General features: G+C 44.2%; 1 protein-coding gene across 1 annotated transcript; it reads left to right on the forward strand.

Annotated features, from left to right (window-relative positions):
- The first annotated feature begins 10245 nt into the window (after nt 1-10245).
- On the forward strand, nt 10246-15752 carry LOC103669866 (WAP four-disulfide core domain protein 8-like). Its single transcript, XM_008698228.2, has 3 exons — nt 10246-10703; nt 14448-14636; nt 15625-15752. The coding sequence occupies exons 1-3, from the start codon at nt 10571-10573 to the stop codon at nt 15750-15752; spliced, it is 450 nt and encodes a 149-aa protein (XP_008696450.2). The 5' UTR covers nt 10246-10570.
- Nucleotides 15753-16442: the final 690 nt, after the last annotated feature.

The raw sequence follows: 16442 nt of genomic DNA on the forward strand, positions 1-16442 counted from the left end.
GTCCTCAGCCTCTGCACCAGCGCGTCTGGGCTCCAGGGCCATACCCAGCAGCCCTGGGGACTTCCCTTCACTATCATGGTGGCACTTCATACTCTTTTGGATTAGGGAGCCCTTTTCCTAGATCCTACCTCTCCCTCTTTGTTAACGACCTCATTTTGGTAACATACATGCCACAGGAGCTTCCTGAGAGAGTACCTGAGAAACGAGTAAAATAGAGACTTCTTATGCCTCCATTCTACATTAATACCACTGTGGCTGGATACATTTCAACTACGTGATGACAGCAGCAACAAAGAAAATAGTGGCTTAAATAAGGCAGGTCAATCTTTGCTCACGTGGAAGAGTCAGGTATTAGGGATCCAGAACAAGTTTGGGGACAACACAAAACCATGGAAGACCCAGGTGCCTTCACCTTTTTGCTCCATCACCCTTGACATGAAGTTTCCATTTCCAAGATCGTCACGTCATGACCTACAAGGTCTAAGCAAGATATTAAATATGCCCCTCACTCGAGAATGACATTCAGACAGGTTAAACGTTAAATCGAAGTAAGAAAATTCCAGCCACAGCCAAACTAGAGGAAAATGGAATATGATATTGCTCAAAACTGGAGGAGGAAAGACTCTGTGACCTTAATAATAAAAATGGCACTATGGTGCAGCATTTTAAAAAGTATTAATCGAGTTATTGTTTTTCTTTTTCTGCAAGTCCTTGTTTTTCCAACAAGCACTTTGACCATGAAATTAGGACATGAAGCTGAGGTTTATTTCCCCAGGGAAAAGGGATCACAAAATAAACCAGGGAGGACAGAGTCGTGGTCATGGATCTGAGGGCCACAACAGTTTTGAAAGCTATTATTGCTCGTTGAGAGAGAAAAGTTGTTTTTCAGTGTTTGTCTTGTGTTTGAAATGACAAAGACTCACCTTGGCTCTCACAAGTATGGACCTCAAACCATAAACCTTGGAATTAGGAATAAAGCTAAATAACCTAAGAACGGATCTAGTCCACTGCAAAAGGTATAAACGTCTGAGCAGTCGGCAGGAAGGAGAACCCCGGAGGAGTGAGTTAGGAAGAAACTGAAACACCCAGATAGGTTAGGAAATCCTAACACAGAAATGGGATCACCAGTTAAACAGGGTATTTGATTACGATTTTTGTTTTCTATTGCTGTTGTACCAAGTCACCATGAATTTAGGAGCTTAAACCACACAAATTATTATCTCACAGTTCCGTAGGTCCGAAGTCCCACATGGGTCTCATGCCTTCCAGTGAAGGTGTCAGCAGGGCTGTGCTCCTTTTAGTGTTTCCTCTCTAGAGGGAAGGATCCATGTGTGTGTTCCTTCCGATTGTTGGCAGAATTCAGTTCCTTCAAGACCTAAGACTGAGGTCTCCGTTTCCTTGCCGGCTGTCAGCTGAGGGCCGTTTTCAGCTTCTAGAGGCCACTCACATGCTTTGGCGTGGGCTCCATTCCTCCATCCTCAGAGCCAGCAAGCGCCAGGTGGGTCCTCATGCTTCAGCTCTTAGCTTCTTCTGCTGCTCTTTAACCCACTGCAGCCAGGAGACATTCCCTACTTAAGGACTCTTGGTTACACCGGTCCCACCCAGCTCTCCATCTCAAGGTCCCTACCCTTCATCACATCTGCAAAGCCCGGTCCCACCCAGCTCTCCATCTCAAGGTCCCTACCCTTCATCACATCTGCAAAGCCCCTTTAGCACCTCAGGTCAGGAAGTAGGTGCCGGGCCTGAGACATGGGCATGGTTATCCTCTTTACCTCTGCTTACACTTAAAACCCGTTGTGAGAGAGGGGGTGCCTGGGTGGTTCAGTTGGTTAAGTGACTGCCTTCGGCTCAGGCCATGATCCTGGAGTTCTGGGATGGTCCTGCACTGGGCTCCCTGCTCAGCAGGGAGTCTGCTTCTCCTTAGAGAAGAGGAAACCAAACTGCCTGGAGGATATGTCCCGATTCATGCCAGTCTGGATGAGGACTGCAAAGCCAGCTCATGTAACCAAAGAACTACAACGTCTGAGAAGTGAGCCATCAGGTGTCTGAAGGTGGGGAGGTGGATGTTGTTGAAAAGACGTTGTTATGATACAGACGTAGTGAAGAGAAGGGCCATATGCACCCCAATGTTCATAGCAGCATTGTCCACAATAGCGAAATTGTGGAAGGAGCCGAGATGCCCTTCAACAGATGACGGGATTAAGAAGATGTGGTCCATAAATACAATGGAATATTACTCAGCCATCAGAAAGAACGATTACCCAGCATTTGCGGCAACATGGATGGGACTGGAGGAGATTATGTTAAGTGAAATGAGTCAAGCAGAGAAAGACAATTATCATATGGTTTCACTCATTTATGGAACATAAGAAATAGCAGGAAGATCGGTAGGAGAAGAAAGGGAAGAAAGAAGGAGGGATAAACAGAAGGGGGAATGAACCATGAGAGACTTTGGACTCTGGGAAACAGACTGAGGGCTTCAGAGGGGAAGGGGGTGGGGGATTGGGTTAGGCCGGTGGTGGGTATTAAGGAGGACACGTATTGCATGGAGCGCTGGGTGTTACACGCAAATAATGAATCATGGAACACTACATGAAAAACTAAGGATGTACTCTATGGTGACTAACATAACATAATAAAAAATTATTATTAAAAAAAAAGAGGTTGAAGGCGCCTGGGTGGCTCAGTTGTTAAGCGTCTGCCTTCGGCTCAGGGCGTGATCCCGGGTTGTTATGAAAGCCTGTTTAAGAAACAGTCAAAACTTGCTTTTATTCATTGTCTTTATTTTCTGTATGTAAATTCAGCACTCTTTCACCATTCTCAAATCTCTTGAAACTCTTCTGCACTCTCTGGAATTCAACATCTTCACAGAAGTACCTCAAGGCCCTCTGCCTTCTTCCTGAGATATTTGAAGATATCCAACAGGATTTGCTGTATCAACCCAGTGCTTGACTTCCCCTACAGTGATCATGGTTATCATTGTACGTACATATTTCTCCAGCATTCAGAAATACTAGGCCATGCCCTGGTGACTCACTACAGCTTTCTAGGGCCTACAGAACTTTCATAGTTTATTTTCTTGTGCACAGAAGAATCATGAAAACATTTTATGTAGTCGGACTTGGGTGTGTTCACTGTTCAAATACTAAACACTTAGCAATTTTACTTCTAATATTGTGGGCTTTTTCAGACCCCTTGGCTCATGCCAACCAAATTCATAAGGTTTCATTTTTGTAGAAGATGTTTTCACTTAGTAATGTGGGGATGATGATATTGATAACGCACCATATGTGTAAACAATGTGAGTACGGAACAAACTGAAGTGTGAGGCAGGGACTATACATCCTCTTGCCTGTGTTCACAGACAGCTTGAACACTTTTCAATGCACAGTTGCTTAGAGTAAGTTTTTTTTTTTAAGATCTTATTTATTTATTTGACAGAGATAGAGACATCCAGCGAGAGAGGGAACACAAGCAGTGGGAGTGGGAGAGGAAGAAGCAGGCTCATAGCAGAGGAGCCTGATGTGGGGCTCGATCCCATAACGCCAGGATCACGCCCTGAGCCGAAGGCAGACGTTTAACCGCTGTGCCACCCAGGCACCCCTAGAGTAAGTTTTTTAAATCTGGATAGGTATGATGCAGGTAAAGTCAAACTGTTACTTTTTTCTTTTTTAATAAGTTTTTATTATGTTATGTTAGTCACCATACAGTATATCCTTAATTTTTGATGGAATGTTCCATGATTCATTAATCTCTCCAATGCGTCCACACTTGGATTTTTTTTTTCTCAGACAGTGTGATGGAACTTCTCTGTTACACGCCTGGACTTCCACAAAGCTATGTCATATGGGTGATCCTCTAAATGAGTGTTCTCCAGTGACTCCTGGACTGTGACTGAGGGGGGTTACAGTCAGTTCTCAGGCCATGTCAGGGTCCCATGCCAAGACTGAGGTCTCTATGCCAATGACCCAATCCATGGCTGAGACTCCTCCTGGATCGCTTAGCATATGATGCTGGATCCGCAGCTTCTCCAAGGTACTTTGGTCTATGGGTGGATGCCAAGTTGTTGTGTGGAGGTCAGGGAGGGGGAGTTCAAACAGGGGGTCTTATTCAGGCATCTTGCTGATGTCACTCTCAAAAAGGACCTTAAAGGAATTGAGTGATATAAAATTAGTGTATCCACAAAAATTGTAAGTTAAGTATGTTTAAAAATGAAATGTGCTGGGGGCGCCTGGGTGGCTCAGTCGTTAAGCGTCTGCCTTTGGCTCAGGGCGTGATCCTGGCGTTATGGGATCGAGCCCCGCATCAGGCTTCTCCACTGGGAGCCTGCTTCTTCCTCTCCCACTCCCCCTGCTTGTGTTCCCTCTCTCGCTGGCTGTCTCTCTCTCTCTGTCAAATAAATACATTAAATCTTTAAAAAAAATGAAATGCTGGTATCATTTAAGAGCTAATACTTATGAAACACAGAAGATGTTGGTTGAAATTCAAGCTTAGAAAAAGTTGTTCCACTTCAAATCTTGTAATCAGTTTTTAAAAGTCTCTGGTGATTTTTAAATTTTAATTTCCTTTCATTACTGATAAATGGCTTTTAAAGGATACTAAAATACATACACAATAAATATGTATGATTTTTTTGTTGGGAAGTCACTTTTTTTTAAAGATTTTATTTATTTATTTGACATAGAGAGACAGTGAGAGAGGGAACATAAGCAAGTGGAGTATGAGAGGGAGAAGCAGGCTTCCTGCCAAGGAGGGAGCCCGATGCGGGACTTGATCCCAGGACCCTGGGATCATGACCTGAGCTGAAGGCAGACGCTTAATTGCTGAGCCACCCAGGTGCCCTGGGAAGTCAGTTCTAAAGCTATCTTTCTATGAAAACAAATGACACTGTTATCTCTCTAGGTAATGGATAACTGATCATATCTTATTAGTTTCCTTTGTAATTCTGTGTTTTTCAAATTTCTAAAATAAGAAATGATAAGTTATGAAGAATTCATTCCTGCAATGAGAGGAGTAGAAAGCATAAGAGAAGGAAAGAACCTCGGGAGACAAAAATGCCCAACCAAGGAGTGGTGCATGGAGGAGTTGAGGTAGAACCAGATGGGCGGTGAGAGACCAGTCACGTGTTCTCCCAGCTCCACACCCCAAAGCCCTTCTCTACCCCCTGCAGGACCTAGTAAAGTCCTGGGTCTCCTGCCAGGCACACACTCAGACATCCAGAGTTAACATCATGAAGCGGTTGGTTCTCCAGCTCCTGACACTCTACTGCCTGGTGATTCGGCCAGTGACAGGAAGTATAAGAGAAATCCCTGAGCCTGTAGCTAAGCATCCAGATTTCAGTAGGTATTCTAGTCGAGCTTCAAAATGAAGAGGGGGTAGAAAACAAGGAATGAGGGACTGGCATATATGAAAGCCTTGGTTCCTCTTTTACACCAGGATACCTGAGGAAAGGTGAATGTGCAGTTCGCAAGTTTGACAGTCTCCTGATGTTATGAGAAAGGATGTTTTTATGTATGTTGTGGGGACTGTGGTGGCTACATGGTGTTTTTGTTGAGGAGGACTCGAAGAAGCAGAAAGCTCCACAGGGTTCAAAGCCTGCATGGACCGTGCCTAGCTTGACCCACCAGGAGCTCCTGTCCTCCAGTTAGGGGCTCCAAGGAAGAGCACCAAATTGGGAAAGGGGTACTCGTTATTTCTTGAAATGTGCCCTTTGTTTAGGGAATTGAGTATTTTAGAATATTGGGCATGGCAAGGAGAAATAAAATGGGTGCTTGACCAAGAGAAGTTTGGAATCGCTAGGGTGAAAGAATTGAAATCAGCAGAATTGAGGGGAGAGTAGTGGGTCCATAACTGGTAGCAAAGGTTTCTGGCGGACAGCTAGGTATGGAAGACTGCCTCAACCAGAAAGGGAAAAGTACAAGACAATTTCTCCTCTTCTCTGGGACTTTGTTCTTCTCACTCTGTAAAATGAGAGCAGGCAACCAGAGGATCTCTTGGGCCTCTTTGTTCTGAGAACTGGGTTTCAGGTCTCAGGTCCTGTGATGTTCAATTCCATGGAGGTGACTTCATGGTTGCAGGATTTACCTGGGAGTGGGAGCTGTTTTTTGACTGTAGGAATGGAAAAAGCTACGAGATCCCTAGGTAGGCAGAAGAAGAAGAGAAACCAATGGAGTGTGTGCTGGGGCCTTAGAGGGACTGATAATAGCAAGAAAAACTCTTCTTCTTCTTCTTCTTCTTCTTCTTCTTCTTCTTCTTCTTCTTCTTCTTCTTCTTCTTCTTGGAGTCACTGCTCATGTGTTCCTTCTCAGTTGTACCAAAACCAAGACTGAAAGACTGCGAGAAGATTCCCACCATCCCCCAGTGTGGTAGAAACTGCAATTTTGACATAGAATGCGATAATGGCGATGAATGCTGCAATTCCATCTGTGGAAATATCTGCATGGAAATCGCAGAAACTGGTAGGATTTAAGATTTAACCCTCTTCTTGCCACAAGGTTCTCAAAGAATCCCTAACTGTGAGGGAACAGACGGAAGGAGACTATGCCTCCCCAGTCCCAGTACCCATTCCAACCTGGGATCCCTACCTCTTACCCCAAGCGCAAGCACCCATTGTCCACTTGCAAGCCTTCCTGATTTATTCAAACCTCAGGAGATCTGACATTTATGTCTCTTCGTTCACTGGACTTAAAACATCCTGAGAGAAACCTTGTATAGGCATCTCCTAAACCACAGAAAATATCCCTGCCCCCAGGGTTTGGGAGGATCTGTTACTCTCAAAGAGATGTGTCTCAGCTGACTGTGCAGCCACTGAATACCTACCCCTTCTCTTTTTCAGAGACCACCACTAAGAACAATAAACCCAACAGCACAGTAACTACATAGTTCCCTAGACTGCAGTGAAATGTGGAGGACACCTGAAGGGCAACAGACTAATTCTACCTGATGTCCAGGGAGCCATCGTCTTGTTCCAGCTGGGAGGCAAAGGGAGGGAGGAAGTGGGGCCCCAGGGCAATGTCCCTCCTCCTTGCCAACCCTCTTCCCTGAACCATTAAATTATCAGCCTCATTTCACTGACAAATAAACTATGGCAGTAACCCAGAACCTCTGTCTCTTCTTCTTTGTCCCAGTACCAATCACTGCCTCTACTTTTTCCCTAAGTTCCCAGTGGATTTACCTGCCTTCTTACCATTCAGAAGATTGAACTCCTTAGTCAAGACTCCTGGACTCTCTTTGTTCATTAACTACCAGCCCTGGGGAAACTGTTTATGTGTGGGATGATCTTATGACTAAAGAAAAAAACATCCCTCTGAGTTCCCCGAACTTCTTGGTGCAGCCTTTCTTTCCTTATTTCAGGCCTGTGATTCTAGTAGTTTCCCACAAGCAGCCACCCTTTTAACGATCCAGGGAAGTACAGTCTTCCTTATACATGATAGCACCCGTGGTCTAGAATTGAAAGGAAATGCCACTGGCCTCTCCAAGCTCTCCTCTCAGACAATTCCTTATTTGTTACCATTATTTACTCAGTCACTTGGAATCTATAGGAATATTTTCAAATGTAAATACTCCTAGAAAGAGTAGGCAATATTTATAGGGTTATAGAGAGTCTACAATGTGCTCAGGCTTGTGGCAATGACCACTCCTCATGAGTGGAGGTGTGACTATCTATTTGCATACAGCCCAAAGAATAGTTAAGTCTTATTATCCAAACTAGCAGAAACGAGGGTGGGGCATGGCAAGAAGGGATGAGTGGGATATACAGTCAGTACCTGAAGATATAAATACAGAGGGTTCATTATGTGCATCATGTTATCAGGCTTCCTGGAAGAAGAGATGCTCAGTCCCACCTTGAGGGATAGGGAAGAATTGGGGTAACTCAGAATGAAAGCTAGTTTTCCTCCATGACAGGATTAAATATACACTGTGGGGAGAAGAAAGGGAACTTGGAGGAAAGGAAAGGTTGTTACCCTGTCCTCCTCTTGCCCCCAATACCAACAGATGAAGTTGTGGACAAGCTTTCATCACGAATTTGGTATTAAGCTCTGTGACCCTAGGATACTATAATTTGTTAACTTCTCCATTTTAGAGTCTGTTGTTAAAACCTTAAAACCTGCAAAGCAGAAGCATTATTTGTTAAAATTAACAAAGGAAAACAAACAGGCACAGACAGGTGGCTGATCCTACTCAAGTCCACTAAGCAGGTTGATGACAAGTAGATATATAGACCTCATTCTCTAAATGCCCCTGTACTCTAGTTTCCTGAAATAGATATATGTCAGGGGCCAGAGGTGTGCTTAAAATAAGGAGTCTAGGGGGGGGATATGGTTGGAGAGGGACATTGTGCAGAAAGACTGATAACTGAGATGGGCGAAGGAAGACAGGTCCATAGTGTTCTCCTGGACTAATAGGGGGTGATTGCCTTAGGACAAAACCAATGAACTGTTTCCCTATTAAGCAATAAACATAAAGAAGCAGTTGAGAAAAACTCTATGCCACCAGGCAGATAGGACACTCTTAATCGGTTGGTGCACTAAGGAACACAGTGAGCCTTTGCACTTGGGTGTCTCACTTCAAAGCCCAGAGTTAACCCACTCTGGAAGCAGAATTGGGAGGTGACCAGTATTCAAGTGTGGGGCTGGGAGATCCCCAAGGGGTCTCATTTTGCTTTCTTGGAAGGATTAGTCCCAAATAAACTGGCCTGCCATTGCCAGAAGCATAATTGACCAGCCGATAATTTTAACATACTTCCCAGTAACTGATAGACTAGGAAGACAAAACAAAACAAAGTACAACAAATCCAGTAAAGATCTAAACATTTTGAACAACACAAACGAAAAATGATTGCCTTATATCAAAATGAATTCAGAATTACTGGGGAATATATAGTCTTTACAAGAGCAAATGGAACGTTTTAAGAAAAGGAAAACTGAGGCACAGGGCACCTGTCTGGCTCAGTTGGAAGAGTGTGCAACTCTTGATCTAGGGCTTGTGAGTAAAGCCCCACATTTGGTATAGAGATACTTAAAACTAAAATCTTAGCAGAAACAATGAAGGAACGAAAGAAAGAAAAGAAGAAGGAAGGAAGGAAGGAAGGAGGGAAGGAGGGAAGGAGGGAAGGAGGGAAGAGCTGTTTAGTGGGAATTCCATGAGGTTCAGTGGCTGAGCCAAGACCACATAGCTGGTAAGTGGGGGAGCCACGATGTGAACTCAGGTCCAACTCCGAGCACTGTTTTTGAACATTCCATGCCACTTCATGAAAACTCTTCACCCCATCTCATCTAATCCTCACAGTGATAACAAAGCTGCCAGGTAGGTTGTATGGTTTCCATTTTCCAGATGAGGAAACTGAGGCTGTAAGATACAGCTACAGTGATAAGTTACCAAGCCAGTACCAAAACTCAGTGTCACTGGGTTTGGGGCTGTAATTGTCATTACTGAAGAGTCCAGGACTATTGTAAAATACGGGGAGCATACAGGATTAGAATTCCGGAGACAAAAATGGATATATTGGGGGCGCCTGGGTGGCTCAGTCGTTAAGAGTCTGCCTTCCGCTCAGGGTGTGATCCTGGCGTTATGGGATCGAGCCCCACATCAGGCTCCTCCACTGGGAGCCTGCTTCTTCCTCTCCCACTCCCCCTGCTGTGTTCCCTTTCTCGCTGGCTGTCTCTCTCTCTGTCAAATAAATAAATAAAATAAAATAAAATAAAATAATGGATAAATTGCCACAAGTCTTTCCTCCGAGGCAGCCACCTAGTATGGTTTCAGGAGACCTGGGAAAGTCTCTACCCCGTTTCCCAGCGTCTGAAGTTCCACCAACAAGATAGATGCATTCCTGGCCATAACGATGTTCTCTCTCCTTCTGTCTCTCTTCCTTTTGCCTCCATCCCTCTCTTGCTGTTTTCGAAATGCATGCAGTCTGAGAGAGGTAACGTGGCAAGGCATTATCAGTTCTTCACATCACAAAATTAAAAAGTACAAAAGGACCAGGAAGAGACATGTGGAAATGGGAGTTGAATGAGTAGGGGAGGGTCATCTGTTTATGGGGTGCTCTGGGAGTATCAGAAGCTAGGCTTGGATAACACCAGAAGGAATACAAGGAATCCCTTTGTTAACCCAAGGTCATCTGGGATTTTTTGCTCCTGGGGCTCTAAGACTGTGTGGAACATGCTCAGGCCCTCCTGAAAATCTTATACCATCAGTTTCTTGTCATCAGCGGAGCAAGGAAAAGGTGTACACTCGTATCTGGGGTTGCTCTGAGAATGACAGCGGGCAAAACAGCCCTGCAACTGTTCCAGACAAATCCCTGTGATCATTCATATGTGACCTCTCATGTAGGAGCAAGATAATGGGCAAATGTCCTGGTGGGACACTGTCCAGTACTGTGGCAGAGTGTGGGGCCACTGGGAGGGTCCTGAGCCTGAAAGTCCTGCCCTACTCTCCACATGACCTCACACAAACTCCTTCCCCACTGTACATCTCAGTTTCCTCATCTATGAACTGGGAGAAGTAGTGGGCCATCTTCACAGTTCTCAGCACATGTTCTGTGTCTCTGTCAGGCTTGAGCCTAATCCTGATGCCTCTTCTCATCCCACACAAGCACTTTTGTCTCCACAGTTCCACCTTTTCCTGGAGGAATGTAGCACTCCTGTTGCTTCTCTCTCTCTCTTTGGAGGAGAGCATTTCATCACCAATCAAAGGAGTCAAATGTGGGTTCAGAGAAGCTGTACCCACCCCTCCTTATTAGACCTCCTGGGACTGAGGTTCAGACAGGAGGCAAGGACTTGTGCTGTATGAGGTCACTTCCTCTGTGGCTTCAGAGAACTAGCCCTATCACCCATCCTGCAACCAAATCCTCCCCTCAACTGTTCCCTCCAAATTATTTCCCTAGCTTTACCTGATATGTGTCTTTTCAAAGTTTATTATTTTTTGAATGAGAGAGAGAGCAAGAGAAGAGGTGAGTGGGGAGAAAGAATCTTAAGCAGGATTCATGCCCAGCGCAGAGCCTGATAAGGGGCTCAATGTCACGACCCTAACTGAGATCATGACCTAAGCCAAAATCAAGAGTCTGTTGCTTAACTGACCAAACCAACCAGGCACCCCTCCTAGTTTAATTTTTAAAAACTAATCAGTCACTAGGCAGGAGCCTGAGGGCAGAGAACAGTAGGGAGGTGGTTGCACAAGTGGAGGAGAGAGTTGGAATGCCGTCGGGGGCTGACCTGGAAGTGGTGGCCAAGAGGGGAAGCCATGGGGCTTGGAGAGAGATTAGGAGGTAGAACTGGCCCAAGTCCATGACTGACAGGATGCTAGGGTGAAGGAAAGGGAGGAGTGAATCTCAGGGTTCTCACGACAGCCTGGGGGCCTGTCGATGCCAAATATAATGATGGAAGCAGAGAGCTCCTCCTGTTGAGGCATAGGGAGAAACTAACTCTGATTTATATGTGTGGGCATACAGGTCTCTTGAGATGCCAGATGTATGTTCCCCAGGTGGCTGGATATGTGCCTTTAGCTTGGAAGTGAGAATAGGTCTGGAGGGAGGCATAGGTATCACAGTTAGCAACATGGGAATGAATGCAGGAAGTGTGTGTCAAGTAATGACAGCAGAGAACTGAGACCCAAACTCCGGGGAGCTTCCCCAGTATCTGCAGAGGAACCTACAGGGTGTGTGCATTTGGCAAGGAGACTGCACAGACAAGGTAAGTAGCTGAGGAGAGTTGACTGGGAGGGAGGAGGATTCTTTTTTTTTTTTTAATGTTTTTTTATTATATTATGTTAGTCACCGTACAGTACATCCCTGGTTTCTGATGTAAAGTTCGATGATTCATTAGTTGTGTATAACACCCAGTGCACCATGCAATACGTGCCCTCCTTACTACCCATCACCAGTCTATCCCATTCCCTCACCCCCTCCCCTCTGAAGCCCTCAGTTTGTTTCTCAGAGTCCATAGGAGGAGGATTCTAAGTGAGAGCTGAAGCTGACAGTGGGGCAAGAACTACAATGGCTAAACCAAAAAAGGCTTACATGCCTCAGAAGCAGAAAGGAGGCAGGACTGACTAGAGTCTACACTACTGAGAGGACATTTGTCTTTATAATCCCAAGATGTCTATGTCTTTTTACCTCTTTGGTGGTGTCCCTATTTGAATTGCTTTACTCTCCCTGTACCCAAAACTAGAACAGTGTTTCCCAATTAGCAGCTTACATCATGGTGCCCAACTGCCTGCTTCTGTGTCACCAGAGGTGCTTTTAAAAATTTAAGTCCCTAGGCTTCACTTTCTAGAGATTCTGATTCAGGCCATAATCTGTAGTTTCTAAAAGATGCACAGGTGTTTTCAATGTACACTCCAGATTAGGAACCATAACTCTTCTTAGCATCAGACGTCCTAGGAGAGTGCATGAAGGGTGGTATGACAGGTCAGAAATATAGCTGGAAAGTACAGTGTTCAGGGCTTCTGGAGTGAGTCATGGATTGGAGGTCTTGACCCGCCCCTCATTAACTATATTTTCCCATTTGACTTCATTTTTCTTAACCTAGGAAATTAAGAGGGCAATACTAATGACCAATATGATTTTTTCTGAATCTAAACTTCTGTAATTCCAAGACTCAGTAGTATCCAAAAGGATCATGCCTCTCTGGTCAGACCCCACTGGAGAGATGCTCAGTTTAGAGCCCCATGGCCATGTGGTACAGTGTAGTAGTTATCTGTTGTTGTGTGATACATTACCTGTAGGTCAGAAATCTGGTGTGGTGTGTCAGGTTTCTCTGCTCAGGTTCTCAGCAGGCTGAAACCGGGTGGCAGCCAAAGCTGACATTCCCATCTGGGACCAAGGGTTCTCAATGACACTCACTGGCTGTGGTAGAATCATTTCCTTGCAGTTGTACCACTGAGGCTGCTTCCAGAGGCCACCTTCAGTCCAGGGCACCTAGCGTTCTCTGTCCTCGAAGCTCCTAATAGCATGTTGGGCTCCTCTCACACTTCGAATCTCTCTTATCTCTTCTCTATTAGTCAGAGGGCAAACTCTTCTTTTTAAGAACTCAACAGCTTAGGTCTGGCCCAGTCAGATAATCTCTATATTTTAAGGTCAATTAACTTGGGACTGTAATTCCACTATGAAATCCCTTCACAGCAGCACCTAAATCCATGTTTGATTCAATAACCAGAGGATGGGAATCTTGGGAATGTAAATTTAGAATTCTGTCTCCCACAAGCTCAGAAATTAGGAAACTATGTCCAGCCCTCAAAAGGGAGGAAGGAAACCCATATCTTCCAAACTCTTCCCATGTGCCAGGCACGGTGGTGAGTTTATCATGGGCTTCATCCTCCTTAATCCGTCTTTTAAAAAGAGAGTTATTTATTTATTTAGTAGTGTAAAAGGGGGAGGAACAGAGAGAGAGGTAGAGAGAGATTCTCAAGCAGACTCCACACTGAGCACAGAGCCCGACCTGGGGCTTGATCTCAGGATACCAAGATCATGAACTGAGCTGAAATCAGGAGTCTGATGCTTAACCAACTGAGCCACCCAGGCTCCCCATCATCCCCCTTAATTCCTTTAAGCATTTGTAAACTAGAGATTGTAATTCTCATTTTATACATGGGAAATTAGGCAATCTTGTGGCCTGACCATTTGTGGGAGGCTGTAAGAAATCATGGCACTATAGATTAGACCTTGGCTCACTCTCAGAGGCCAGCAGAAAGAGGAAGTCAGGGAAAAGGGCTTGGGTGGGTTTGGGGGAAGTTTATATTTGGGGCTCAGAAAGAACCTAACCATAGCTCTGAGAGTCAAACACACCACAGTCTGTCAGAGTCTGACTTGAGGAAGAAGGAGAAGGAGGAGAAAGAGAAAGAGAAGAAAAGAAATACTTTCACCCTAATAAAATTTGTAATCAGATAATGACAACAGGAAACGTGCACAAAATCCTAAAGAATTTATTTCAACACCATCTATGTCCTAATGACCCACAGAGTTGTATCTCCATTCTGAATTTGACTCCCAAACTCCAACTGTATACTCTACTACTTCATCTCGATCTCACAAACACCTCACACTTCACTCGTCTAAAACAGAAACCCTCATTTTAGCTCTACCACCCCTCAAACCTGTTCTGCCCATTGTTCTCTCCATCTTGGTTAAAATAAACTTCTAAATCACCCTTAATGAATCAAAATCAACATTCTCAATCCATACCCATTGAGTTAGGAAATCATTTTAGATCTACCATAAAAATAGATCCAGAATCTGACCACTTCCTACCACATTTTCAGCTGCTACCCCAATCCAGGTAACTGTCTTCTCATCTGGAGCTTCAAAGAACAAGCCTAATTCTCTTTCTCCAACATCCTATGAGATGCTGAGACATTCTATTCCTCCACAGCCTACCAGAGGTAGTCACAGTAGAGTGAACCAAGTCACAGAAAGACACACTAGTTTTAAAGGGGGAGGGAGGTGTTTGAAGGGTGTGAGATGGGGTGGGGTTTGAGGGAACTCACATCTACTCTTGTTTTAGTCAAGAAGGGACAGTGCCCACTCTTCCCTTTCAAGGACCATATGGAGTGTCCAACTTCATGTAAGAGTGACTTCGATTGCCCCGAAACTGACAAATGTGAATCCATGTGTGGCTTTGTTTGTGCCAAGGCCTGGACAGGTGAGGACTGGGGATATACCTCCTAACGTCTTCAAGGCATATGCTAGGGATGCCATGCTGTCCCATGAAATGGAGATGCGCCTTTGGTTGACCTTAGATATCTCTTGGGAATTTTTCCTTCTTTAATGCTCAATCACGGCTCTCATGTTGTCCTCCTGATTTCAGGAAGCTATGGTGCTAGTCTTCAAAGCCAATCATGCATAGTATCACTCCCTATTTTTTTTCCGCATGAGAACTTATTTATTCTGAGTCTCATTCTTCATTGACTGACAGGTGACAATATCCACTTACTCATACAAAAAAATAAAAGGATAACCAAGTTAGGTACATTCCTATTAAGCCCTTATGTCTACACAGAACTTCACAACATGTAGAGCATATCCACATCCTGTAAGGTATGCTGGGGAAAAGATGGGTAGCAAAATGCAATTGAGGCAGAAATGAACTCTGTAGCCTCTGAGGCTGCTGCTCATTTCCTCACGTAGTCCTGAGATAGAATCGTCTTGTCCCAGAGATTTTTAGTGTTTTGAAGTATAGCACAGTATGCCGGAAGGAACCCAAGGCCTTGCAACTGACTTCAACTCTTCTACTTTTTTCCGCATGGCCGTAGGCAAGTCACTTGTCCCTACACAATCCTCAATTTCTATAACTTATAAAACAAGGAAATTCTAGGTGCTCTCTAATATTCCTTCTACCTCTAGTACTCTGGGATTAGATAACCCAAATCTATTAGTTCTGTGGGGGCCGGCAGGAATCCTATCAGATTGTCTATGTCAGAGATGGCAAGCCTTTTTGATACTCCTCAAATTATTAGCCACTGAAAGTTGATACTCTGCCTTCTGCGCACTATTGTTACTCTGGGGGGAAGGGTAAGAGGCTTAGTCAGAATAAAACCCTATTTAGGGTTCCCCAAGTTCCCCCAAACTATAATCAAGTATTTCAAGGTCAAGTGTCTTATTTTGTCCCATAAACTCAAACCAGGTTTGAGTTTGCCCATGCAAGTGCATGGAGTGTTCCAAGATTGATAGACCCAAGTGCCTGCAGGATCATGATTGCCCAATGTTACAGAAGTGCTGTTCACATTGTGGACTGAAGTGCCTGGAACCTCAAAAGTGAATAGTAAGTGGAAAATATTATCATCGATGTAATTAATTATGAGTAGCATAATAAAAAGCTATCAATTTTCTCTTCTATCCAACTACCTTTCCAAATTGTCTTATGAACTATAACAATATTTAATGGGGGTCCTTTGATTTTATATAAAATCATATTATCTGAAAATGATGAGAAACTTGACTCTTCTTTATTCCAATTTCATGACTTACTTTGTTTCCTTGTCTTTTTATATCATGTAGAGCATCTGAAATAATGTTGAAAATACCATCAACATTTTTCACAGAGCTGGAACAAACAATCCTAAAATTTGAAAAGACCCCAAATCTCCAGAAGAATGTTGAAAAAGAAAACCAAACCTAGGGGCATCACAATGCCTTACTTCAAGCTATATTACAAAGCTGTGATCATCAAGACAGCATGATATTGGCACAAAAACAGACCCATAGACCAATAGAACAGAGTAGAGAACCCAGAAATGGACCCTCAACTATATGGTCCACTAATCTTTGACAAAGCATGAGAGAATATCCAATGGAAAAAAGACAGTCTCTTCAATAAATGGTGCTGGGAAAATTGTACAGCCACATGCAAAAGAATGAAACTGGACCATTCTCTTACACCATTCACAAAGATAAACTCAAAATGATGAAAGACCTCAATGTGAGACAGGAATCCATCAAAATCCTAGAG

This window comes from Ursus maritimus, unplaced genomic scaffold (genome assembly GCF_017311325.1).
Source record: "Ursus maritimus isolate PB19 unplaced genomic scaffold, ASM1731132v1 scaffold_22, whole genome shotgun sequence".
Classification (NCBI taxonomy): domain Eukaryota; kingdom Metazoa; phylum Chordata; class Mammalia; order Carnivora; family Ursidae; genus Ursus; species Ursus maritimus.

Bases quoted from the DNA above. Each gene is read 5' to 3' on its own strand.
- LOC103669866 (XM_008698228.2), top strand. From the start codon at position 10,571: ATGCCTCTTCTCATCCCACACAAGCACTTTTGTCTCCACAGTTCCACC. The intron at 10,704-14,447 runs GTGGGTTCAGAG...AGGTGTTTGAAG, and splicing joins ACCAATCAAAGGAGTCAAAT to GGTGTGAGATGGGGTGGGGT. The intron at 14,637-15,624 runs GTGAGGACTGGG...ACCAGGTTTGAG, and splicing joins TTGTGCCAAGGCCTGGACAG to TTTGCCCATGCAAGTGCATG.